Source organism: Fulmarus glacialis, unplaced genomic scaffold (assembly GCF_000690835.1).
Source record: "Fulmarus glacialis isolate BGI_N327 unplaced genomic scaffold, ASM69083v1 scaffold19106, whole genome shotgun sequence".
NCBI classification, from domain to species: Eukaryota; Metazoa; Chordata; class Aves; order Procellariiformes; family Procellariidae; genus Fulmarus; species Fulmarus glacialis.
In genome coordinates this window covers 54911-77820 of record NW_009216473.1, presented here as the reverse complement: position 1 = coordinate 77820, position 22910 = coordinate 54911, and the positions used below count along the sequence as shown (strand labels likewise).

Sequence of the window (22910 nt, the reverse complement as noted above, 5' to 3'; positions counted from 1 at the left end):
GCCTCAGGCGACCCCAGTATCCGCCCAGCCCCCTCCCCCCGGGGTTCCTGCCGGTGCCCGGGGCTGCGGGCAGCCCGCGAGCCGCTGCCGGTACGGTGCCGTCTTGTTTCCCGGCGCCTGAAGGGAGCACCACGGCTCCGCCGGGCAGCTCCTGTTAGCTGTGGGTAAACCCTTCCCGCTGTGCGTGCCGCCGCTCCCCGCCCTCACCTGTGGGAGCGAACGTCCGCGGGACCCCGGTGCCGTCTGCATCTGCCGGCTGTTCTGCGGGCAGTGTGGCGGAGCCTGCCCCTGCCTGTCACGGCCATTCTGCCTTTCCTTCTAATTTAAATATTTTCAACGATGCTGAATTCTCATTATGCCACCTAGTAACAATGCTATTTTTTTTTTCCTGCAGTGGACCGCAGTTCGAAGAGGAGACAAGTGAAGCCTTTGGCAGCTTCGCTGCTGGAAGCTTTAGATTATGATAGCTCTGATGACAGTGATTTTAAAGTTGGAGATGCTTCAGGTAAATATACTTCCTCATCTCCTCGGTTCAGAGTTATCTCATTTTTGTTTTATGGTTGCTCATTTAATATCATATGGGAGACAGAATGGTATTAATGAACTGTTGGGACTTGGAGTCACTTGCAGTCCGGTGACTTGATTGGATAACTGGAAATTCTTATGCTGTGGATAAGAAACGACTGATTAAACAAAACATCGATACAATACTTCAATTGCAATTAATTTTTTCTCAACAGAAAACTCATGATTATCAAACAAGTTTTGGCAGAAGCATACAAGTAGCTTCTGTGCTGACTACCTTAGCTATATCTATTGCTTTTTATTTCTTCAGTGTAGAGATAATTATTGAAATATTCACTGGATTTAGTATTGAAATAAGAATGTTCTAAAGCCATTTTGTTCTGAATCAGTCTGGATAATAGTTTGTTGTGGACTTAAGAACTTTGCCTGTTTCTCACGGTTAATTCCACTCGGTGAGTGAAAACCTTAAGCAGGAAGATAATCTGTTCAGGTTTTTATTGTTTTTTTACAATAGACAAACTTAAGGTGTCCATTCAGATAGCTATGCAGAAGGGTGTATGCATTTTATACTAGAAGGCAGCCCTTGCCTCAGAGTGTTTTTGTTCTGCAGTCTTTTCTCTGTATGCAGATTCCTGTATCTGCAGTGAACATCCACAGAAACTGAAAGTAAACAAGATGGCAAAATAAAATGAATAAATTCAAGTATATTGGAGGGAAGGGAAAGAAGGGTCATGACCGTGTTTGTGAATAAACTGCATGTTGGATGTTATGTGGCATATGCTCAGGGAAATAAGCAAAGAGATGCAGGATGTGTAAGATGTATGGGAAGCATTATGACAGCTTGTCAAATAACTTCACTTTGTTATTTCTGCACTGGGGATGCTGATCTATGTTGTCATGTGAATGTATCTTGCAAAACTATTCCCCATCTCCATTTAAAGGCTTATTCTTTAACATCTGGCAAGGTCCTTCATATTAATGAACTTAAAAACACTTAATGATCATTTCGCCAGTGCCAGTTTTAAGATATGCCCTAATGCTCCTTGGTTTTTTTTCCCAAGCTTAGACGTATTTCCCTTGGTTGATCTGGTAGAAGCAGGCTGCAATGACTTAAGAGAGTAAAACTGATGATGTCTTATCAATTTCGTGTTAAGATTTTTGGGGGCTTGTTTCATCTACTTTTTTAATCTTGTTTTGGGGATTTTTGATCCTTTCTTTTGAGTAAGGGCACTGCCTTTTGTAAAGACAATTTGCCATAAAAGAAAATGATTTTTAGTTCCCAAAGAAAATCTCCCTATTCTGGAACAGTAGTGTAGGCAGGATTTAAGGGAAAAGGGGAATTGGAAAGGGAGTAACAGAGGTGGACACATAATCCAGGCAATATATTATTTGATTAAAAGACAATCATTAATTAATTAAAAATAATGAATAAAGCTCCCTGACTCAACTATGTCTAAATGCAGAGGATTCCTTTGTAATCGATAATCCTCTTTGACTTTTAGGATATCATACGTGCACATGGCAAAGTGTCTAGCTTTGAGAGTATTTCAATCTCAACTTCATTTTGAGGAAGTTGGATGGGTTCTCCCTTAAAAAAGCGACACTGAATTGAAACAAGCATATGAGAAAAACCCAAGTTCTACTTACAAAATGTTTTTCTATTTACTGTTTTGTGTTCATGTATCTCATATAGCTTTGTTTTAACATTTCAGAACCTGTATCTATCACTTCTAGAAATTCATGTTCTGTTTAATAAAATTTAAAATTTAGTGAAAACACTTTGAAACAGCAGCAGAGTTTGGCATTTTACACTTTATTCAAAGATTTTCAATGTGAAAAGAGAAAGTTGTGAGGGTTTGGAGAAGTTGGGGAATAGAAAGTTATTAAACATGTAACCTCTTAAGTTGAAAGAAAAAAGAAACATTTCTTACATGTAATAAAAGTTAAATGGATAGTTGCAGGATATTTGAAACAGAACATCAGTGCTGATTTAAAATGAAGCTGGTATAACGTTAGCCTTAAATTTGGTTGTACCTAGTCCATTTAGATTTGAGTGGAAGAAGTGCTGAAATAAAGAGACTTATTTTACACACACACACATATATAAATAAAATTGATAATTTCAAAGTTTTGTATATATATAAAGAACATGTGTGTACATACACAATCAGCCCTACTATACAAATTCTGGATTGTTGCTAATAGAAAACAGATTTTCCTTTTTTTCACTGTGGATTCAGCCTTCAAAGCATAGTGTGTATTTCTCCATTACAGTCAGGGCTATTGCTCTTTTCCTTCCTTCAGTGACCATAGCGGTCTTTCTATGTGCAGCGTGTTGCAAATCACTATTTAGTATTTGTTTGAATTCAGAATTTCATTGTGTAGTTTGCTTACAAAGGGAAATAACCGTGACAGAAGGAAGAAACTCCCTTTCTACATTGAAAATGACCATAAATTCTACTTCTGCACTCAGAAAAATCCTGTAAGTATGGTGATTCCACAGCTCTGCAATGTATGTTTATTTGATTCACAAATGCACATATAGGTGTTTAAAAAAACGAAATAAATTTGGAAGTTAAAAGTTAAAGGACTATTTAAATACTGAACTAAAGGAATTCTGAAGTTGTTTACCCGCTGTTGATTATGTTGCATCCATATGTATGAGCTTTAGGTTGTTAAGTGATATGTGCTAGTAGACGATATTGTGCAAGTCTAGGAGGACTGAGCCCTGGATGTTTAAGCTTTTACACATGTTCATTGTTCTATCAGATTTCTGGGAATATGAGATGCAGTAAGGATTTGAGAAGTTGGTATTAAGTACTTTTAGGAACGAATCGGCATTTCTGAATTTTTGTATTCAGAATCCTGATGCCTTGGTAAATTTTTTTCATTGCAGAAAATATTTCTAATCACCTAACCTCCATTTCCACCAAAAAAATTCCATAGAAGATACTGCCTTTACTTCCAGTGTAGTTAATTTCTTTTCTTTTGGATTTAGGTCACACCAACAGGCCTTTTCCACTTTAAAGAGCTCATCATTCTGACATCTCTTTAAGGCAACTGATTTTAGAACTGTTACATTCTTGTAAATTTCCTTAATGTAAATAGTTTTCAGGCCTGTGGGCTTTTCATTATGTTAGTATTGAATGAAGTAATTTTTTAATGGCTTCTCTGTTTTTACATAGTAGAAAGTAGTAATGCCATATTTCAAAGTACTGTATTTTTCTGTTTTTTAGAAATATCTTGAAAAATTTGTTCCTTAAATAAGAATGTCATACATAATCTTAATGTGGGAACAATCAAAAAAACTGTCCCTTTTGAGTCAGAGTGTACAAATATGTGACTTGAAGTGATGGTACTGTAATATATGCAGCTGAAGTTTTTTAATAATGTGTTTCACCATACAGATCAGTTACTTGAAGTTTTGCTTTTAAGTTAACTAGAGCATACTTTGTTTTTTTTGTTGGTGTTTTTTTTTTTCTTAATTTTTTTTTTTATTTATTTAATGAGAGCAGCTGGAGATATACTGGTATCAGAAATCAGTGTATAGTTGTAAAGTAATTCCCAGCAGGATTCCAAAGCAAGGATTTATCACTTTTTTTCTCACTCATTGGTGAAGTCAGTCAGTTTTGGCAGCTCATACACTGAAATTGAAATGATGCAGAGAAATGTAGTGTGGTCCCTGAACAAGAATGATGTGTGAATTTAAGGACTGGCTCTCTAGCTCAGTGTAGCTAAGAGTGTAGCTGAATGCTGCCTTGAAGAACTGGATTCTGTCACTGCTTCTGCTACAAGACTCCTAGACTCAAATTTTTAGAGACATTTGTAAATGTTTGGTTTTTTGGTGTTGAGCGTGGAGCCTGACTTGCAGAAATATTATGTACTATTATTGCAGTTGAGGTCAGTAGGAATTCTGTTTAAAATGTGTAATGATCTATATAAATGCATATATTAGGTATTCTGAAAAAACTGTGACTTGATCTAGAAATAAAAAGTTGCAAATATCTTTATCTTTCTGTAATTCATTTCCTCTTAGCACAATGGAGATTCCACTTTTGCTTTCCTGTACAGGATATTGTAATTTGCAAAGCACCAAAATACTATAGTAATAAACACTACTGAAATATCAATGAAGAAACTAATATGTTTGGTTTTGAGAATAAACTTAAATGATATGCAACAGAAAAGTTGTAGGGTGTTTCAGTAGACAATGAAGGTAAGAGAAAATACTGAATAGCTAATCATTAGTAAATTACCATGTAATTGCACAATCTTAATTGTTACAGTCATTTCAAGGCTTGACTTTGCAACTGCAATGTGTAGTCCCTCAGAATGGAATTCCCAAGGGCTTTTTCCCGTTGAGAAGATGGAAAATATGGGCATTATGTTCTCTTCATCCCAAGTGAGATCTTTTAACCATACAGATGTCTGCCACTTGAAGTAATGCTTTGGAGTGACTGACGAGCATTTTGAACTTGCATTCTCTTCGGAAACACTGAGATTTCTGTTCTGTGTGTTTACTGATTGCAGAGGAGTAATTAACAGAAATCTGGGCTTTCATTGCAGTGTCTGGCCAGGGTGGATTTAGTGATGGGGTGACATTACTTTTCTCTGTTTTTCCCCTACTGTGACTCTTTGTGTCTCGTCTTTCCAGTCTGTCTGTCCCTTATGGAACCCTTGCTCATTGGTTCAGTGTTGTTCTGCTTGTTCAGTCAGTCTTGAACAGGATTTTCATGGTCTCCTACTTTACTACTCCTACTTTACTTTATCTTGCGTCTCCTCTTTTTTGTGTGTATGTCCATCTCTTGTGTATTTCCTGCCACATGGAGAAAGTTCTTCTGCGCTTTATTAATTCCAGCTTAGTGGGATGGTCTGTTTGCAGCCTGGCCACCTCTGAGAGTCTAGATGTGCTCAGTGAGTATGGGATGTTTCAGGTGTTTCTTGAGCATATACTTGTTACAGTGCCTCAGAGACTTAGACTTAGCATGTCCCAGACATATGTTCAACTGTCTCCCAGATGTAACTACCCTCGTTGTGAAACTCTTAGGTGTTTCTGGGAAAAATACACATTCTAGCTATATAATTTGTATTGGAATCCAATTTTAGGGATTATTTAGGACTGCAACTTTGCTGAGGGAAATCATGGGATATGCAATACTTCATCCCAAACAAGTAGAGTTTGATAACGCTAGAAACAGGGAAACTGGGAAATGTCAAGCAAATTCAGGAGGTAGGGTAACCAATTCCATCTGTGTTACGACATTGTAAATAAGTCAGTTCCCAATAACTCAAGTCAAAGCAACTTTTAGTTTTGAGTGCTTTTATGACTTGAATAGACATCTACTGAAATGCTGTGTGATATAATTACTGCTAGCGTAGAAGTGAGGAAACTGCTTACTAAACAACTTTCATTTATATTCCTCTTCTGTCCTTTTTTCTATTAAACTAAATACTTGTCTTCTGAAACAAGTGTAATCGCAGATCAGTGATCAGTTTCATTTCCTACTCTGCCCAGTCTACATCTGCAGTTAATAAAGATTAGATACTTTTTTCCAAAACATTATTTGAGAAGTGAATTTCTCTCCTTAGAGCAGTAATCTCTTAGTCTGTTGGTTTTGTTTTGTATGTTCTTAATTGTGTTACTTTTGACAGTTCAATTTTTTTAACTGCCAGCATTACCAATGTTGAATTGCCGGTAGTCTACCAATGTTTAATCATCATACTCCGCAAAATAGCATAGAAAGCCAGTGGTGTACATCTAACTGATGCTAGATTCTCTTTTTTGAAGTTATGTTGAAAGTGAAGTATTAAGCCTTTTCAATTCTTGCTTTCAGTATAGGTATTTCGGTCTTAGTACAATGGACCTCTGTGGCTTTAGTCTAATAGACAAATGTGGTCAGAAATTTACCAGTTACACAATTCTGCCTTTGGCAATTTAAAAGTTCATATTTTCCATGTATGATCTAGGTTTCCCTGCCTTAATTTTACATCCGATTATTAATATCAGAACTTTCTAGTTAGCTTAAGCATTTCCTTAAGGTATTTTGGAGTCTTCAAAATTATTTGCAATTTCTGGATCAGATGTATAGGAGGTGCAGCTGCTTTTACACGTTTGGTATAGCACATGTGCAAAGGAGTTTTTGTGGCTCTGGAGCTGTTCTTGTAAGGAAGTTTATGGACAGAGGCTATTGTCAACAAACACTTTTTGCAGCGCTTTCCACTTTCCCCATCTGCCAGGATGAAGGAAATCTGGGTAAGGGATTGTACATGGTGTGTAACAGGGTGTTCTAGCAGAGATACCCGGGTGATTTCACATCATCATGTCCAAGATTTGTTGTCCACCTTGTGATTGGGAGAAAGAGGCTAAGGGACCGGTAGACAGGGTGATGGTGATCGAGTGGCTTTAACCTCCAGAATTAACCTCACTTGTAACCTGTTTTTTTTACCGCCCTTAAAAAGAGGGTATCGTAAAGCACACTCTGGGCTGGATGACTTATCACATGATGCCTGTAGATTATTATTGAACAATGTTATTTAGTAGGAATAACTTCAGGCATGGTAGTTGTTTTCTGTATTGCATGGTCAATTTTTCAGTTTTTTCACTCCTTTTTAATGTTCCAGGATCCTGGATTGTATTCTTTGTATGTAGCTTTCAGCACCTGGGTAAGACTCAACCAGATAGGACTCAATGCAAAAAAAAAGACCTTTGCAGAATGATGCCAGATGCTTCTCTTCGGCTATCTGGAGTTGGTTAGGCTTTGTTAATGGAAGAGGCAAGCCCAAAATTGAGTCCATGATTTCCTTTAACTAGCTTATCCTTCAGACTTCACTTAAAAACAAGCAATAAAACTGCTTTTTACAGAGCTGCTTGTTAAGCTAAATACTGCATTGAAGAATCAGCCTGTCTTCTGTGAGTGGGTGGTCATGTACTTATGTAGTGTAGCACTTACTCTCTGTATACATGGATTTTCTTAGAAGGTGAAAAAAAGTTAATTACTAATAAAAAAATCACAGGGTACCATGTTTAAAGTTGCTTGTAAAATGGTCCTGCGAAACCCTGGGAGGATTTTTTTAACTGCTGTAGTGATTTCAGTAGCTTTCCCCAGAAGTCTTGTGCATAGTAGGTATTATACAAGACTGCACAGCTGACGTGGAGATTAGTAGTCACTTTTGTTTATCTTTATTACTCTTTTTCTTATGTTAATTCTGGAGCATAATGTTCTGTCCCAGAGAATTCCTCTCTGAATTACCCTCTTTAGATTTGACTGCCACCTGCTGTTGTGCTCAGTAGAGCTAAAGATACAAGGTGTACAGAAGTGAATGATGCCTTTCTCACAACTTATCTCTCATATTTGTTCCTCAGTGGAACTCTGTATTCTTCACTATTTGACAGTGTATCTGGCCCCATCTGTTACCGAGAGTAGCTTGATTTCTCTCCCATAGGAATGACATGATATGGTTGCCAATTTGAAAGAGCCATTCTTTAAGAATTTCTTTCAAGGAGAAAATTGTATACTACAGCCTCTTCCTAACTGAAAGTGCATCTGACAGAAGAACACCTGCAAAAATAGCTGTTATCACAGAATAGCTCTTTCTAGAAAAGTACCTATCACAGTGAATGCATTCAGACAGAAGAGGGGTATCCCTTACTATATGTATCTCTGGTGTGTACATGCATGCAGAAAGGAGAGTACAAAGCATAATGTGCAGGCAGAAGGCAAAGAAAATTTGAAGGAGAGAAGCGGATGTAACTAACCTTTATTTATTCTCTGCTTTATATTGTTTGCATGGCATAAAGCAGCTAGAGAGTATTCTCAGTGCTGTAGTATTGATGTACAAGAATCACTGTTGGTAATTTAGAGTGCTGTTAAAGATCAAGCTATACCCAAACCAAGATTCCCCCCCCAAAGTGAAGCTTAAATTCACAAAAAGTCTAAGCGTATTTAGAAATGGAACAGCACAATTAAAGCATCCAAACAAATTACTGTCATGGAGTTATGGTGGGGAAGTAAAACAAAAGAAAATAATATGTTATCCTAAAAATCCAGTTCAATTAATTTTAACATGGCAAACCACTTATTTTTTTAAATTACCTTATTTACAATGAGACGGACAAGTAGTGTACATTGGCATCAGAACTTGTGAAATGAGGTAAAAAACTACATTTTGCTTTTAAACATACATACGGCATTTAATCTATGATATAAATATTCTCTAGTATGAGAGTCTGGCTTTAGGAGTTACTTGTAAAGTGTTTGTGAGAGCTGGCAAATATCATAGAATGGTTTGGGTTGGAAGGGACCTTTAAACATCATCTAGGCCAGCCCGCTGCCGTGGGCAGGAACATCTTTCACTAGATCAGGTTGCTGAAAGCCCCGTCCAACTTGACCTTGAACACCTCTAGGGATGGGGCATCCACAATTTCTCTGGCAACCTGCTCCAGGATCTCACCACCCTCATCATAAAACGTTTCTTCCTATATCCAATCTAAACCCTACCCTCTTTCAGTTTAAAACCAGTCCCCCTTTTCCTGTCACTACAGGCATTGGTTAAAAGTCCCTCTTTCTTATAAGCCCCCTTTATATATTGAAAGGCCGCAGTAAGGTCTCCCAGGAGCCTTGCCTTCTCCAGACTGAACAACCCCAACTTTCTCAGCCGTTTTTCATAGAAGTGTTTCAGCTCTCTGGCCATTTTTGTGGCCCTTCTCTAGACCCACTCTAACAGATCCATGAATATGTATCCAAACAAATCTATTGTAATTTAAAAACAATTTTTTAGATTGCATGTTTGTTAGTACTGGTTTTTATTTCTTAGGCACGCCTGAAGAGCGTGCTACTATTTCAGTACTTCCATTACTACCATTAAAGCTGGTAGGCATAGGGAAATGACTGAATTACTCTTTTCTCAAAAGACTGTACAATAACTTGTGTTACTGCATTCTCTTCCCCCCCCCCCCCCCCCCCCCCCCCCCCACATCCCCCCCCCCCCAGCTCTCTAAAGGTTAGAACATTTGCAGGAAACTTTTACTTTCTGTTAGCTTGTAAGGGGACTGATAACATTAATATCCTAATCAGTAGTAGTAGCACTGATGGATTTTTTTGTTGATAATTATATAATCTCCTCATCAAATACTTCCACATACAGGTATATGCAGAAAAAAGACAAAACTGACCATTATATTGAAGTAACAGCTGAGTTACTGGCTAGTCAAAGACAGTGTGGTGTGGAAATAAATGCCACGAGAAGTGTGTAGCACACTGGCCCCACTGTTTGTTTATTTGACTTTATACAGAGATGGATGTGCACGGAATTTCTCTATGTAAGGTGATACTGAGTGGTGGGTTTTTTTGTGTGGTAACAAAAGTCATTAAGGATTTTTTTTTAATTTGCAAGCACCAACATATTTTTCTTTGCATCTATGTGACAGTGCATCAGGAACTTGGTGATGGCTCTGAACAAATTGAAAACTGTAGCCATTACCTAATTGATCCCTGTGTTGGATCAAGCAACTTTATATTTTCTTGTTAATTTAAAAAAACATTTTCTGAGTTTTTCTTCATTAAAACTAATACTTTAAATGAAAAGTAGTAAATAGTAGGTGAACATAAGATGAGAGAAAGTCAAGGTGGATGATGTTTATAAAATTTAACAAGTTCACTTGTCATCTTTTTCAATAATTTTTACATGTACTTTATAGTACAGATGCCTTATTTTTGTGATTTTTTTTTTTTTTTTTTTCTTCATACAAATCCTCTTCTGTTCCTTTCTATTGCACAGATTGGCCTGTGTTAATTAATGGAAACAGTGACTACACACAAAACAATACCATATGAGTGGTATACGGCTAGAATTTATGCATTGTTGTACAGCTGCAACACTGAATGAGGCATAGCTTATGTGGGATTAATAAGTGAAATAACGTCAGAAATTAAAAGAGCCCCCAAACCCAGAAAAACAAGCTTGTACTATAAATGAAGGTGAGGGATTATCCATACTATTGTTAGTACTTGTTACGTAAACTCTTCATTTTGTAATTTTAAATCTCTTCTATTGGGTAGCTATTTTAATTTGAAGATTTGGAAAACGTCTCCAGAAATTAAAAACTGGAATGCTCTTTCTTTAAGATGTGACTTCACACGGAAATTATTCTGTGCTACAGCTTATTGTTATAACTTATTGCAGTTCAAAGGAACATTGAACGTTCATTTAATAAATTCTGCCATCTTTTTTTTGCCATCTTAAAATGCACTCATGTTTAACAGATTCTCAACATACCACTCAAAATAGCAGTATTTGGACACCAGCTGAAAAAATAGGTGGAATACCTTATGAGGGAGGAACATGCATCATTCTTTTGTTTAACAACTTGCTTCAACAGATTTTATTTTTGGGGGTACATTTGTGTCGGAACTTTTTTTAAATTTTCATATGCTCAACAGATTCTGAAGGAAGTGGTCATGGGAGTGAAGATGCATCAAAGGACAGTGGTGAAGGTTCCTGTACTGAATCAGAAGAAAATATCTTGGAGGAGGAACCGGCAGAAGAGAAAGTAGAAGAGCAACAGCCAAAAAGCTCCACTGAAGAAGAGGTGCCAACAGCAGACAAAGACGTAATTAAAACTGAAAAGAAAGAGCAAGATGATGAAGAAGAAAAGCCAATGGGAGTGAAGATGCATCAAAGGACAGTGGTGAAGGTTCCTGTACTGAATCAGAAGAAAATATCTTGGAGGAGGAACCGGCAGAAGAGAAAGTAGAAGAGCAACAGCCAAAAAGCTCCACTGAAGAAGAGGTGCCAACAGCAGACAAAGACGTAATTAAAACTGAAAAGAAAGAGCAAGATGATGAAGAAGAAAAGCCAAAAAAGAAGATCTGAACCTGATGCTGTGGCTGATGAGCAAACAAATGAACCAAAAAAATGGAATTTGCGCAGGAACCGACCTTTGCTGGATTTTGTATCGATGGAAGAACTAAATGATATGGATGACTATGATAGCGAAGATGACAATGACTGGCGGCCTACTGCTGAGAAAAAAAAAGGAAAAAACGCACTGCGAAAAGAGGGGAGTGATGGAGATAATGAGGATGATGAGGATGATGGGAGTGGAAGTGATGAGGATGACAATGATGAGGAAGGTAATGAAGAAGATAATAGCAGCACGGCTAGTGATGGAGGATCCAAGAAGAAGAAGAGTAAAGTTCTTAACAGGAATAATGCAGATGATGAGGAATTGACAAATGATAGCCTGGCTCTTTCACAAAGCAAGAGTAATGAGGTAGTGCAACCAACTTTCTATAATATATCTGTTGACAAATGGAAACTACTCCCTAGTAGCTATTCTGTTAATTTGAAAAGTTAAAGTGATTGGCTGGAATTGTGTTTACAGGAATAAGCGAAGCAGCCAAATTGTGCTAAATAGGCACTGCGTATTAAATAACCTTGCTTGGACCATTTGGCCAATCTAATGCCACTAAAGTCAATAGAGAGTCTTCTCTTGGCTTTAGCGGGGGGGGTTGGATTAATTCTAAAGCAAATAGAAGGTCCAGTATGCAAATCAACATGTATTAGCGAGACTTTTAGTACTGTTTTAGAGTAAATGCTGCATATCTGTAATGTTCGAAAAGTTAAAAGCGTATTCATAAAATAGTTAAATGATAGGTTATTCTTTATCCTAGCCCTTCTTTGTGACAAACATCAAAGTCTGAATACTAAGTTCACTGATGGAAGACTTCTAAGTAAAGAAATATGCATACTGACTTTAAAATTAAATAGGGTAATCATGATATTTTATGTTGGGTTTGCTTATAATGCTCACAAATGAAATAATTTCTTACAGTACTAAAAAGTATCTGGGAACTATTATTATTATATTAAATATCTTCCAATTGCAGAATGTGAAAATTATATGTTAAGTGTTTAATAATGCAACTTTTTTTTCCTATGCACAATTACAGTTGCCTAAAGGTTGTGCCTGCGGAAAAATTAAGATATTAGGTTGTCAGGATAGTTGACTTCATGTCCTGCAGTAGCAAAATTTTGAACAAAGTAAAAAGAGTTGCTGTAAAATCTACATTCAATTTTCAGGAAATAATTGCAATGTCAACATAAAATTTGATAAATGATAGTGGTATGGCACTACTTAAAATTCTGCTGTTCCATTTAATCTTTATTTTAATGTGTAAAATGACGGGGAGCTAAACAGAGTGTTTGGAAGAATCAGTTGTCTCTGTTTCAGATACTTTGTTATGTATTTTATATATATGACTGTGAACGAGCTGTGCTGTTTTAATTACTAGTAATAATTGTGATTGGGGGGGAAAAAAAAAAGCATAATTCTGGGGTTTTTTGCTTTTTGTATAGGCATCTTCTTTCATTGTCTAGCTCTGTAATTCTAGTGTTGTTACCCGTATTCTCTTGGCTCAGGAGCTGGAAGTGCTTTACCAAAACTGATGATCAAAACTTCAAATAGAGATAGGCAATGTTCTTTCGGAGTTGTTTCCTGTATCAGAATGGAGATGTGAGTCTATGTTCTTAGGGATATATTCTTGAATATGTCCATAATTCCCATTGACTTGGAAAATTAGGCCTGTTTCAGAAACCCAGAGCTGCCTCTGATACATCTTTTGCGAAGCTTCTTAATATACATGGACCTAAGAGTCTATTCTTGCCGTGGATTTAGGACATTGATAAAAAGATAAAATAGAAATTTGAAAATTTGAAGTTAAAATTGTAATTTTGTAACTGATAATTTATCTTTACTGGATGTAATGCAAAGTACTGTTTATGAATAGGTCTTCAACAAGAAGTCTTGCAACAGTGTAGACTGGATTATAGACTGTAATTTTTAGCTTGATACTCAACTGTATTATAACAGTATACTTTCCACTACTGCAATATTTTAAAATAGGAGGAAAAACCCTAAAAAACCTGTCTAGCAAAATCTCATTACACTGCAGAAGCTAAGTTCTTAGAAAAACAGATGTCTGAATGCATAATTAATTTAGGAAAGAATGTTCAGGTAATTAACTCTGAACATGTAGTAGTGTCCTTAATAGGCATTCTTCCTTTCCTTTACTTACTTGGTGGGGAGGGTGTTGGGGGTGGGTTGTTTGGGTTTTGTCTCTGTGTGATTTTTATTTTATTTTTCTACATTTTACAAAAATATTTTGAGGTCTGGATATATAGTATTTTAACCTGTGCTGTAATGAAATACTATGTGCTTTTCTACTGTATTAAGCACAGAAGACAAACTTAGCTTTCTTTTCTAGGGTCAAGCATCATTAGTAGATAAATGGTGCTTTTCTGTTCTTAAAATTGCTACCATTTTATGGGATTCTTCTGTTCTCAGTGAGGTGGCTACTTTATTTCTTAATTTTTTTTTATTCCTTTAAAGTTAGAAGTATATAGGGCATATAGCTTGAAATGCTCACTTTCTTCATTAACACCACAGAAATGGGAATTACATAGTGATTCAGCTGAAATCCTTTCTTTCACTTGGGTAGGGAACAGGACTTGTTCAGGAGTTGGCAGCAGTTACCCTCTCTACATAAAAGTTCCCATGCTTTAGACGAGTAGGGTCAGCTTCTGGGATGGGGTCTTTTAGGTGCTTACATGGACTAAGCAGGGGAGAGCAGCATATGTTCCAGATCACTCCCTCTCTATGTCTGTGTAGAAAATGAAGTCATTCTGCTGCTCTGTTTGACCTGTTGGCTGTCTTCACATAAGGTGAACCATAATGGATGGGGATCCTAACGTTAGATCCGAATTTGATGCCCTTCCATCATTTCTTATTTCTTCTTTTTACCCATGTTTGCATATGTTCTCAGTGCCTAAATAGCTATTGTTATTTCAGTGTTGTTTTTACAGTGCAATTCTGTTTGTTTAATTTAAAGTAATAGTTTGTTTTTTTGTTTTTTTGTTTTTGTGTTTTTGTTTTTGGGGGTTTTTTTTGTTTTTTTTTTTTAATTATCAGACCTTGGACTTCTATAACAGTAGAGATCACAGATTTCTTTTAAACTTCTGTTAGTGAAGCCAAATAACAGTTTAAGTCGAAGGTACTGTGAGAAAAAGCTGATTTCTGTAGAGTTGCAAGATGCGTCTGAGAAGTCTGTGCCATTGCACAATTAATCTGCCAAAGTTAGGGAGTATTTACTGCCATTTTCCTATCTGTAATGTGAATGGTAAGCTAAATGTGGGTATTTGAGTAATGATGGGCCACAGTATTTTTGAAAAAAATATGCAAGTTTCTTGCTTTCCTCAAAATGCTTTGCAACTTTGTCCTAAAAGGAGGATGGTGGAAGAAGTGCTCCGTAAGTCTGAACTCTATAGGGGAGAATCTTAGTGGCCTTCCTGTAAGCAAGCATGACCGTGTGAATGGCTTTATAATCTTTCATTTTTACCTCTAGATGAGTTTTTTTTTTATAGGTCATGTTTCCTTACGTTGTTTAGAGAAAATGGATGGGAGATCCAGAAGCTTTTCCTAACTGCTATAAGTATGTGTTTGACCTTTTCTAGGTCAAAAACATTATAACAAGCCACCTCTATTACTTGAGGTAAACTATTTGAGCTCAGCTTTGTGTGGTAAGATTATTTTACCCCTTTATCTTGCTTTAAAATCAAGCAAAGATTTCCCCCCCTTTTCGCCCCCAAGTACCTGCCCAGATAAACCTAAAGTACAAAGAGACTTCATTAATGATTCACTGAAAATTTTGTGCGGAGACTTACTGTATCAAATTGAGAGGCTATCATGAAATAATTGCATAGATTTGTGTGAACATTTAAGATCCTTGAGGAAGAATACCTACTTCAGGTAGCATTCATGATACTTTTTATCTGCTTAGGCTACACAGGCACAGTATTGATGCTATGTTTTATGTCATAAACAGGGGGTTGGAATGAGAAAGAGATGTTTGAGAGGGTGTCTTCCCCCTTTTTTTTTTTTTTTTTCTTCTGGTAGGATAACACAGCAGTTCTGGAATACTCTCAGATCTCTAGTATTTTGAATGGATGCCATTTAGGCTTGAGCTGTCAGCCTCTGCTATGAAACTATTACTATTTCTTTATCCTGCAATGATTACTTTTTTCTGGTGTGCCTAATTTCACACTTCCCTATATGCCTTCGTATTACCAATGAAGGTAGTTCAAGCTCAATGTTTCCTTTTAGTATAAAAATAAAAGGGAACGTATGAAAGCCGTGAAACTTTGCAGAAGAGACAGTGGCTGTACTTCACAATGAAAATAATAAGAAGCCTAGATGGTGTTTATGAAAAAATTAATTTTTACGTACAGCTTTATTTGGTTTGTAAAACACTTCTGTATGTTTCCGTAGAGAAATTCCCTATTAAAAGCCACATTCTTTTTAAGTGGTGTAGTTCACATTGAAGGTTGCCAAAACAGAGCAATGTTCTGCAAATCCTTACTCCTGTATATAACCAGAAGAAAATGAGTTGTTACAGCTTTAATAAATGATATGGTTTTGCATAGAGAGATACAAATTTGCATTACAACAAAACAGAACTGAGTTGATAATTTGTTATATTTTACGTAAGTGAAGACTTGTTAGGCTTGTGTTAGCTGTTTATTTTCAGATTTTTCAGACCCGTGTGACTATTTTCTTTTTTTGGAAGGTGCAAATTTTAACAAAATGAAGCAACTTTTCTGAATATTGGGACATTTGAAGGTCACTTTTGGCCTTGGTGGGGTTTTTTTTGCTTTTAAATGGTTTCTTAGGTGTGTGTATTTGTTCCTTTTTGTAGAACATAAATGGTTTAAAGACATATATGTTTCTGTCTGAGGAAATAAGACCCTTCTCGGCCCTTTGGATCTTAACAGATCTCTAGGTATATTGAGATCAGATTGTATCCATCCTTTCTCCCACCTCTTATATTTGTGGATGAAGTGTTTAGATGTTTTGACAACAACGAAGCTTTTATTCTTGTGAAAATAATTTTCCATCTTTTTTGTTTGTTGTTCAAAATTGAGCAAATAACAGATCTTTTGTTTGTTTTAAATAAAATTGAAGTTCCTGGCATAATCCACGTGTCTTCATTTTTCAATATTAGGACTCATTGATCCTTGAGAAGTCTCAAAATTGGAGTTCCCAGAAAATGGACCATATTTTGATTTGTTGCGTTTGTCTTGGAGATAACAGTGAAGATGCTGATGAAATAATCCAGTGTGACAACTGTGGAATAACAGTGCATGAAGGTAATACAATCCTTCCTTCACATTGCGGGAGGAAAGCATATCCTTTGCTTTTAATATAATGTTGACTTGCTTTCTTCAAAAAAAATGAAGCCTTTGAACTCTGGCAGGTAATTTTTTGTAATAGTACATTGATCCTTTTTAGTGGTGAAATATCCATATTCTACTTTAGCAAAGCAAATATAAGCAACTATGGGACAGGACATGGTCTACAGATACCTATTAATGAATCACAGTGTGCAAATACTGGAGCTATAGATTGTATTTTCAGGGCTTTAGGATATTCTGTTAAATGTATTTTTGTCTTACCTATTTCAGTATACGAATTTGATTGCATAACTGCAATATGAGATCATGAGAATAGGAGGTCTTCTAAAAGGGAAGGGTTTTTCACATATATTTTTCCTGTACCAAAAAGGCAGAGGGATGGGGAGGAGGCAAGAAAGAAATTGTCCATGGCATTTAGTTATAAGTAAAACCAGCTAGCCTGAACTTTCTAGTAATTTTCACTGACAATCTGAATTGGGGAAATTTTAAAGTTAAAACATACTCAAATCGTTGTTTTGCTCATTGCTTTGAAATCTATGTTTGTGTTATAAATGTAGGAGGTCTGGTTTTAAAGAAACACTTCCGGAATAATTCTGAGGTGAGCGTATGCAATTTTATCAGCCTTACATGGAAGGTGAGGCTGTATTTGTGTGTTGTTGCTCTTTCTCTTGAGATGGAAGGTAGGGTGGATACTAACACAGACAAGCATACCAATTTTGTTGAAAAACAAACCCTGATTTTTTTTCTTCATTAATAAGGTTTGGTTTTTTTGGTGTTTGGTTTGTTTTTTGGTTTTTTTTTTTTTTTTAGCATTTCTGATATCCTGTACCTTTTTAGGGCTTCACTTTTTTTTAAGGTTTCCCAGGAAAATGAGAGGCTACTTCAGTCCTTGAAATTAAAAGAAGGTAGACTTTCATTCTTCAAAAGCATAAAAGGTATTTATTCAGTTTATGTAACTCCCATCACTTTAAAATTTTTTGGAGCTGTTTAGCATGCCTTTTTAGGTAGGAAGTGCTTTTCTTAATCCCCTACTCGCCTTTTGTTTTCTCATACTGGATTGAAAATTGTTTCAAAACAGTATTTTTCATGCATTGAGCTGTAGTTCAATTCTTTGTTTATCGATAAGGAAACTGAGTTTGGAATTTCTGTCCTCAGGTTCAGGTGCCTTATGTTAAATGTCAACATGTACTCTTAACTCCTGAACTCCTGTTGCACTCCTTTGAAGAGCTAATCAGTACTGTCAGTGGAGCTCAGAGAGCAATTTAGTTGACTAATTTATGATGAGCTGAATCACACAATACATCTAAACCCTAAAACCGAGGAGATCCCTGAAAATTCTTCTGTAAGATTTATTTAATGACTGTACAGTTAGTCATGTTAAAGTGCAGAATAGTTGTGATAGAAAAATGATCTTCTGCCTTTATAGAATAAAATAATGGCAAATTTGTTTTTTATTCCAGAGGAGTGCCTTAAAAATCCCCAAAAGATAACTTCCTCATTTTGTTTAGTTTACTAGACCTTTGTCCCCACAAAAGGTAAGATTATAGCTGGCTTTCTTCCACAGGAAAATAGTTCCATAGTTCAGAAGTCACTTGGAATTTAGTAGTTCAAAATCTGTCTAACAATAATTGCTCCCATTCTTCTTTTTAAAGTGTTATAAGTAAAGATTCCCTATAGTCCCACTGATATAAAGAGTACAATGTGCAGTCAAAACCAAAATGCAATGCAACAATTACTTTTTGTTCCGGTTGGCTTAATCATTCAACTCACGTGATTTCCAAATATAAATTGAGAAATAGTTGAAGAAATAATTACTGTCTAATCATAAAAACATTGCTTGCAACCTTGAGAATTTTTTTTTTAATGTTAATAGAGGCAAGGTTTACTCTTAATATCATTGGCTTTAATCTGACCTCATAACTGTGTGCCCAGATCATGGACATAGGCTGTATTATAAGAAGTCCTTTGTACTCCTATACACAGTTGCTTTGTAGTTTGAAAAATGTGTTCCAGTAATAAGTGAGTCTATTTTGTAAACACATTGGAATACAAGGATTTGTTCATATTTTTGCAGGTTTCCTTTAGTGGGTAGATTGCTGTGGCTGCAGACACCATGCCGTGTCCTGAAATTTGTTCTAATATTTGAGCTTTTGAGTTTTTTATAAAATGCATTTTTTAGCACAGTATTGAATGAAGAGGCTCCTATTTATGAATTGGATAGAAATCGATGCAGTGATGTTTACCTGTGTTTGCTTGCAGTTGGGAAGAATAATATGCCCATTTCCTGTGAACTGATTTTGATATGTAGCAGTTGTCTTTTCCCTAGAATCTCAAAACCAAGATGCCTGTTATCCTGAAATGCCCAAACAAAGCTTCTGGAATACCCGAGGGTTTTTCTTCATAGTTTTTGTATGCAATTTCAAGTTGTATTATATATTGATATGTTTTTTCTACTTTTCTATAGCACTACTTTTCTACTTTTATATAGATATTTATTTGGAAGGAAGTGCACTCCTTTCACACCCTACTGGTGTCCCACCCAGGGACCCACATAATGATGATATTGGTGATTTGATTATTCATTCCCTGAAGACCTTATTTTCTCTCTCCTTGTTGACTGTTTTACTTCACAGGGAGGGGTCTTATACCCTTGGCTTGTGCCTTTGTGCTCTGTTGAAGTGAAAGTCTCTGTCTAACAGAGAACCTTTCAGGTGACTGGAAAAGGTTTTTCTACGGTGGCCACCTCTGTATTTAATATGAAGTTACTCACTAGCTGTGAAAATGCTGCCTTTGAGTTGAGCCTACTTCTTCTGGACACTAGGGCTACCTTCCTTCCCCGGGGGGGCTCTTGCTCTACTCGTAGCTACTCGTCAAAGGGCAGGTCCGATGCGATAGTGTGTCCCCTTCACGTGAAGGTGAGCCTTCTAATGGTGATCCCTAAGTGGCTGCATGCCACCACAGTTGTTGGCAAGAATCTGTTACCCTCTTTCAGAGGGTAAGCTAATGCTGCCTTGTGTTTTAAGTCAGGCAGGGTCTAGATCTCCATTCTCCCTTGCTCCGGTAAGTTTTGGCTTTTCTGTGCATAGTGCTCCATTACTTGGCGCTAGTAGCAAGTACCCAGCTGCACTTTTCCTTTTGAGTACCTGGTGCAGCGGCTGCCTGTTCAGTCATTATTTGTATTCCTTTTCGTTTGCTTGCTTGCGAGGTCTTCCATGGGGAAAGAGGGGTGATAACTCATGTGGGAGCAACTTGGGCAGCGCTCATGTGGATCAGAGCAACATGGCCAAGAGTTAGAGGGGGATTCTGATTCAGACCTAGAGTCGTGGACTCTTACTGACAAGTTTTAAGATTGCTAGAAATTCAGTTTCCTTTCCAGTGCAACTATTTGCTGTGTGATGTTCATATCATCTTCATGGCCTGCATTACTTGTCCAAAAGCTATCTTTGCTCTGCAGACATATGTCCAAAAATCTATAAACTTTGTGGAGCAAATAACTGGTTCAAAATGACAGAAATCTGTAACTGCCTCTAAAACTGTTTAAGTAGCATACATGTGATGCTAATTTAATACTCATTCTTATATTTTGCATTCATCTTTTACATCTAAACAGCCTGTAATTAATTAATAAGTCCATGAAGTAAAAATTTATTCTCATTTCACATTGCCCTATTTTTTTTTTCAAAAAAAAAAAAAAAAAGGAAAAAAAAGCTTAAAACGACTTTCTTAATTAATTTGTAGTAGTACTGTAAATCTTTCTTAATTTGTAGTAGTACTGTTTCTTTTCAGTGTTTACTTCTGTGTGGATATAATTCTCATTTCTTTTTATAAAAATCTCCTTTAGGCACTAATCTGTCATTTTGGATAAACGCTTTTGTGGTAAGATCTTGTAATAGCAGGACACCCCCAACTGTGCTGTCAGTTTTTTTGACATATTGATTGCAACGTGTCTGAAGAAAATGTCTGGTGCATATCATAGCATGTGCCATAACTGTAGGTAGTACACTTGCCAGCTATTGCCCTTGGGTTAGTTGCTGTGAATTAAATGAGAGTAGTTCTACATTTTTCCAGCGGTTTCTTTTCCATCCTCTCTATTTGTTTCTTACTTTACTGTGATGTGTATGGCAGGGAATAAAATTTCTTTTGCTAAAAGCAATAGTGTGGTCGCCATATGATTTACAGTGTAGTGAAATGTTTTTGCATTTTAATTTTGCTGCTTACCCTGGTCTGCTGCTGTCTGGAATAAAAAGTCATTTTGTGAAATCATGTACTCTAGTACTCTCCATTTATTAAATAAAAATACTGTTCTGAATTTATGATGCATGAATTGATCAATGTCTTTATTCTAAACTGTTGGTTCAATTAAGGATTGAATGTAACATATTTTAAATACTGTGATCTCACAGCATTTATTTTTGCAAACCTCCAGTTTACCTGGAAGTTTTCACAATCTTTATAAGATCATGTTTCAGAGTATACGTAGATTTAGTTAGCATATGCAGATGTTCTGTTTGACTGGCAAAAAATTACCCTCCCAGAGAGACGGAGGAACAAATGCAGCCAAGGCAAGAATTAGGTCTCTCTTCCCATTTCCCTCCGTGGTATAAATTTCAGAACAACTGTTTTAATGGTGTTTGCAATTTCATTTTAATGGCAATCACATGAAAAATAAGCTATTGACAGAGTACATGACTTCAAAATCAGGGAATAAAAAAGTTCGTTTTCTGTATAAAATGGCATACATTCAATAGACAACTTGGCTGTAATCGTACTATATAGATGCAGTTTGTGGAACAGTAAATGTGAGAGTTTTAACTTCTTGACTTTCATGTGTTTAAATTCATAGGTTAATATTACACTAAACCAGTTTTATTGTTTAGTTTAAGAGGTATTCACAGAGGTGGCAGACATGCAGTTGTGATATGGTAATCTAAGAATATATAAACATGAGGATTTAATGAACTTTAGTTGAAAAGGGGCTCTAGAGTATTCTAAGGATCCAAAATTCAGAATTTTTGTGAACATTAAGGAAAGGCAGCATGCATTTTAAGCAAAGTGTTTAAAAGTTGTTTCATTTTCTTCAACATATTTTCCAGTCAAAGAGGCGGGTGGTTAACTTAATGCCGAATAGGTCACAGGTGCAGTGATAATAAATGACGTGTTTGGTTTCAGTTACAAGATGTGTATGCATTTCTCTGTTGTCCGTTCAATCCTCAGGTTGTCACACCATCTACACAACTGCGGTGCTTTTAGGAAGAACCTAAAGATTACCTCCTGATAATGCTTGGGAGACTTACTTGTAGCGTGAGCCCTTACATTGCTTTCTGTTCCAACACCAGCAATTCCCAACAATTCATACAGGGAAGTTGGATTCGACAACTTTTTCCTGCTCATCAGCTTAACTTTAACTGTTTAATACTAGAATGGGATGATTTATCAAGCAGCAGCTTCGTATCTCCATGTCTATGCATTTTAAAGATTCATAAAAATAATGCTTTTTAAAATTTTTGTTAATAGGACCAAAATAATTCTTTCAGCATAGCAAAAGAAGGCAGACAGTAATAAGTTGAGCCTTTGTTGTACTCAGCAGTTTTATGGATCCTAAAATGATGTATTTAAAGAGGTAATTGTCTTTTACAGGTAAAAGAATATTACCGTGGTAAAAATACGAAAATACAGCTGTTCTTAAAAACTCTGAACTCTTGATCTAGATATTGTAACTTTTCAGACAGATTTGGACAAAACTGCATGTAGGTTTTTTTATCAAGTGCCTTTTATACTGTAAGTCTGATTTAAATACACAAAAAATCAATTACAGCTATGCAGTAGAAAACACTTTTTTCCCCACAGTTTCAACTTATTAAGGGAAATATGAATCCCTTAGCATGACTATCATAAAGTTACTTGAAATTGGAAAGTGAAAGCCGCTGAAAATCTGATGTAGAACTGCAAGTTCATCTTTTTCATTAGTGTTAATTAATTGCATCTGCTTGCTTGAATGTATTTGATAATGTGTTTATCCACAATTCTAAATTTTGATAAGGTGTGTATAGCATTCTGTTGTTTAAAAACGTGATGTTAATCTGATCAAATTAGTTTTTCTGTTGGCAGTATTGCAGCTTGTGATAACGAGAAAAAAT

The 22910-nt window shown here is 36.3% G+C and overlaps 1 protein-coding gene across 1 annotated transcript in view; it reads left to right on the top strand.

The window, feature by feature from the left end:
* Window positions 1-394: 394 nt before the first annotated feature.
* Window positions 395-22910, top strand: part of PHF14 (PHD finger protein 14) — a gene marked incomplete at both ends in the record, with an annotated part of 70585 nt that continues 48069 nt past the window's right edge. Inside the window, 4 exons of the mRNA XM_009579332.1 lie at window positions 395-505; window positions 10965-11188; window positions 11375-11797; window positions 16584-16728. Coding sequence (XP_009577627.1) covers window positions 395-505; window positions 10965-11188; window positions 11375-11797; window positions 16584-16728 — 903 coding nt within the window. The remainder of the gene's footprint in view (window positions 506-10964; window positions 11189-11374; window positions 11798-16583; window positions 16729-22910) is intronic.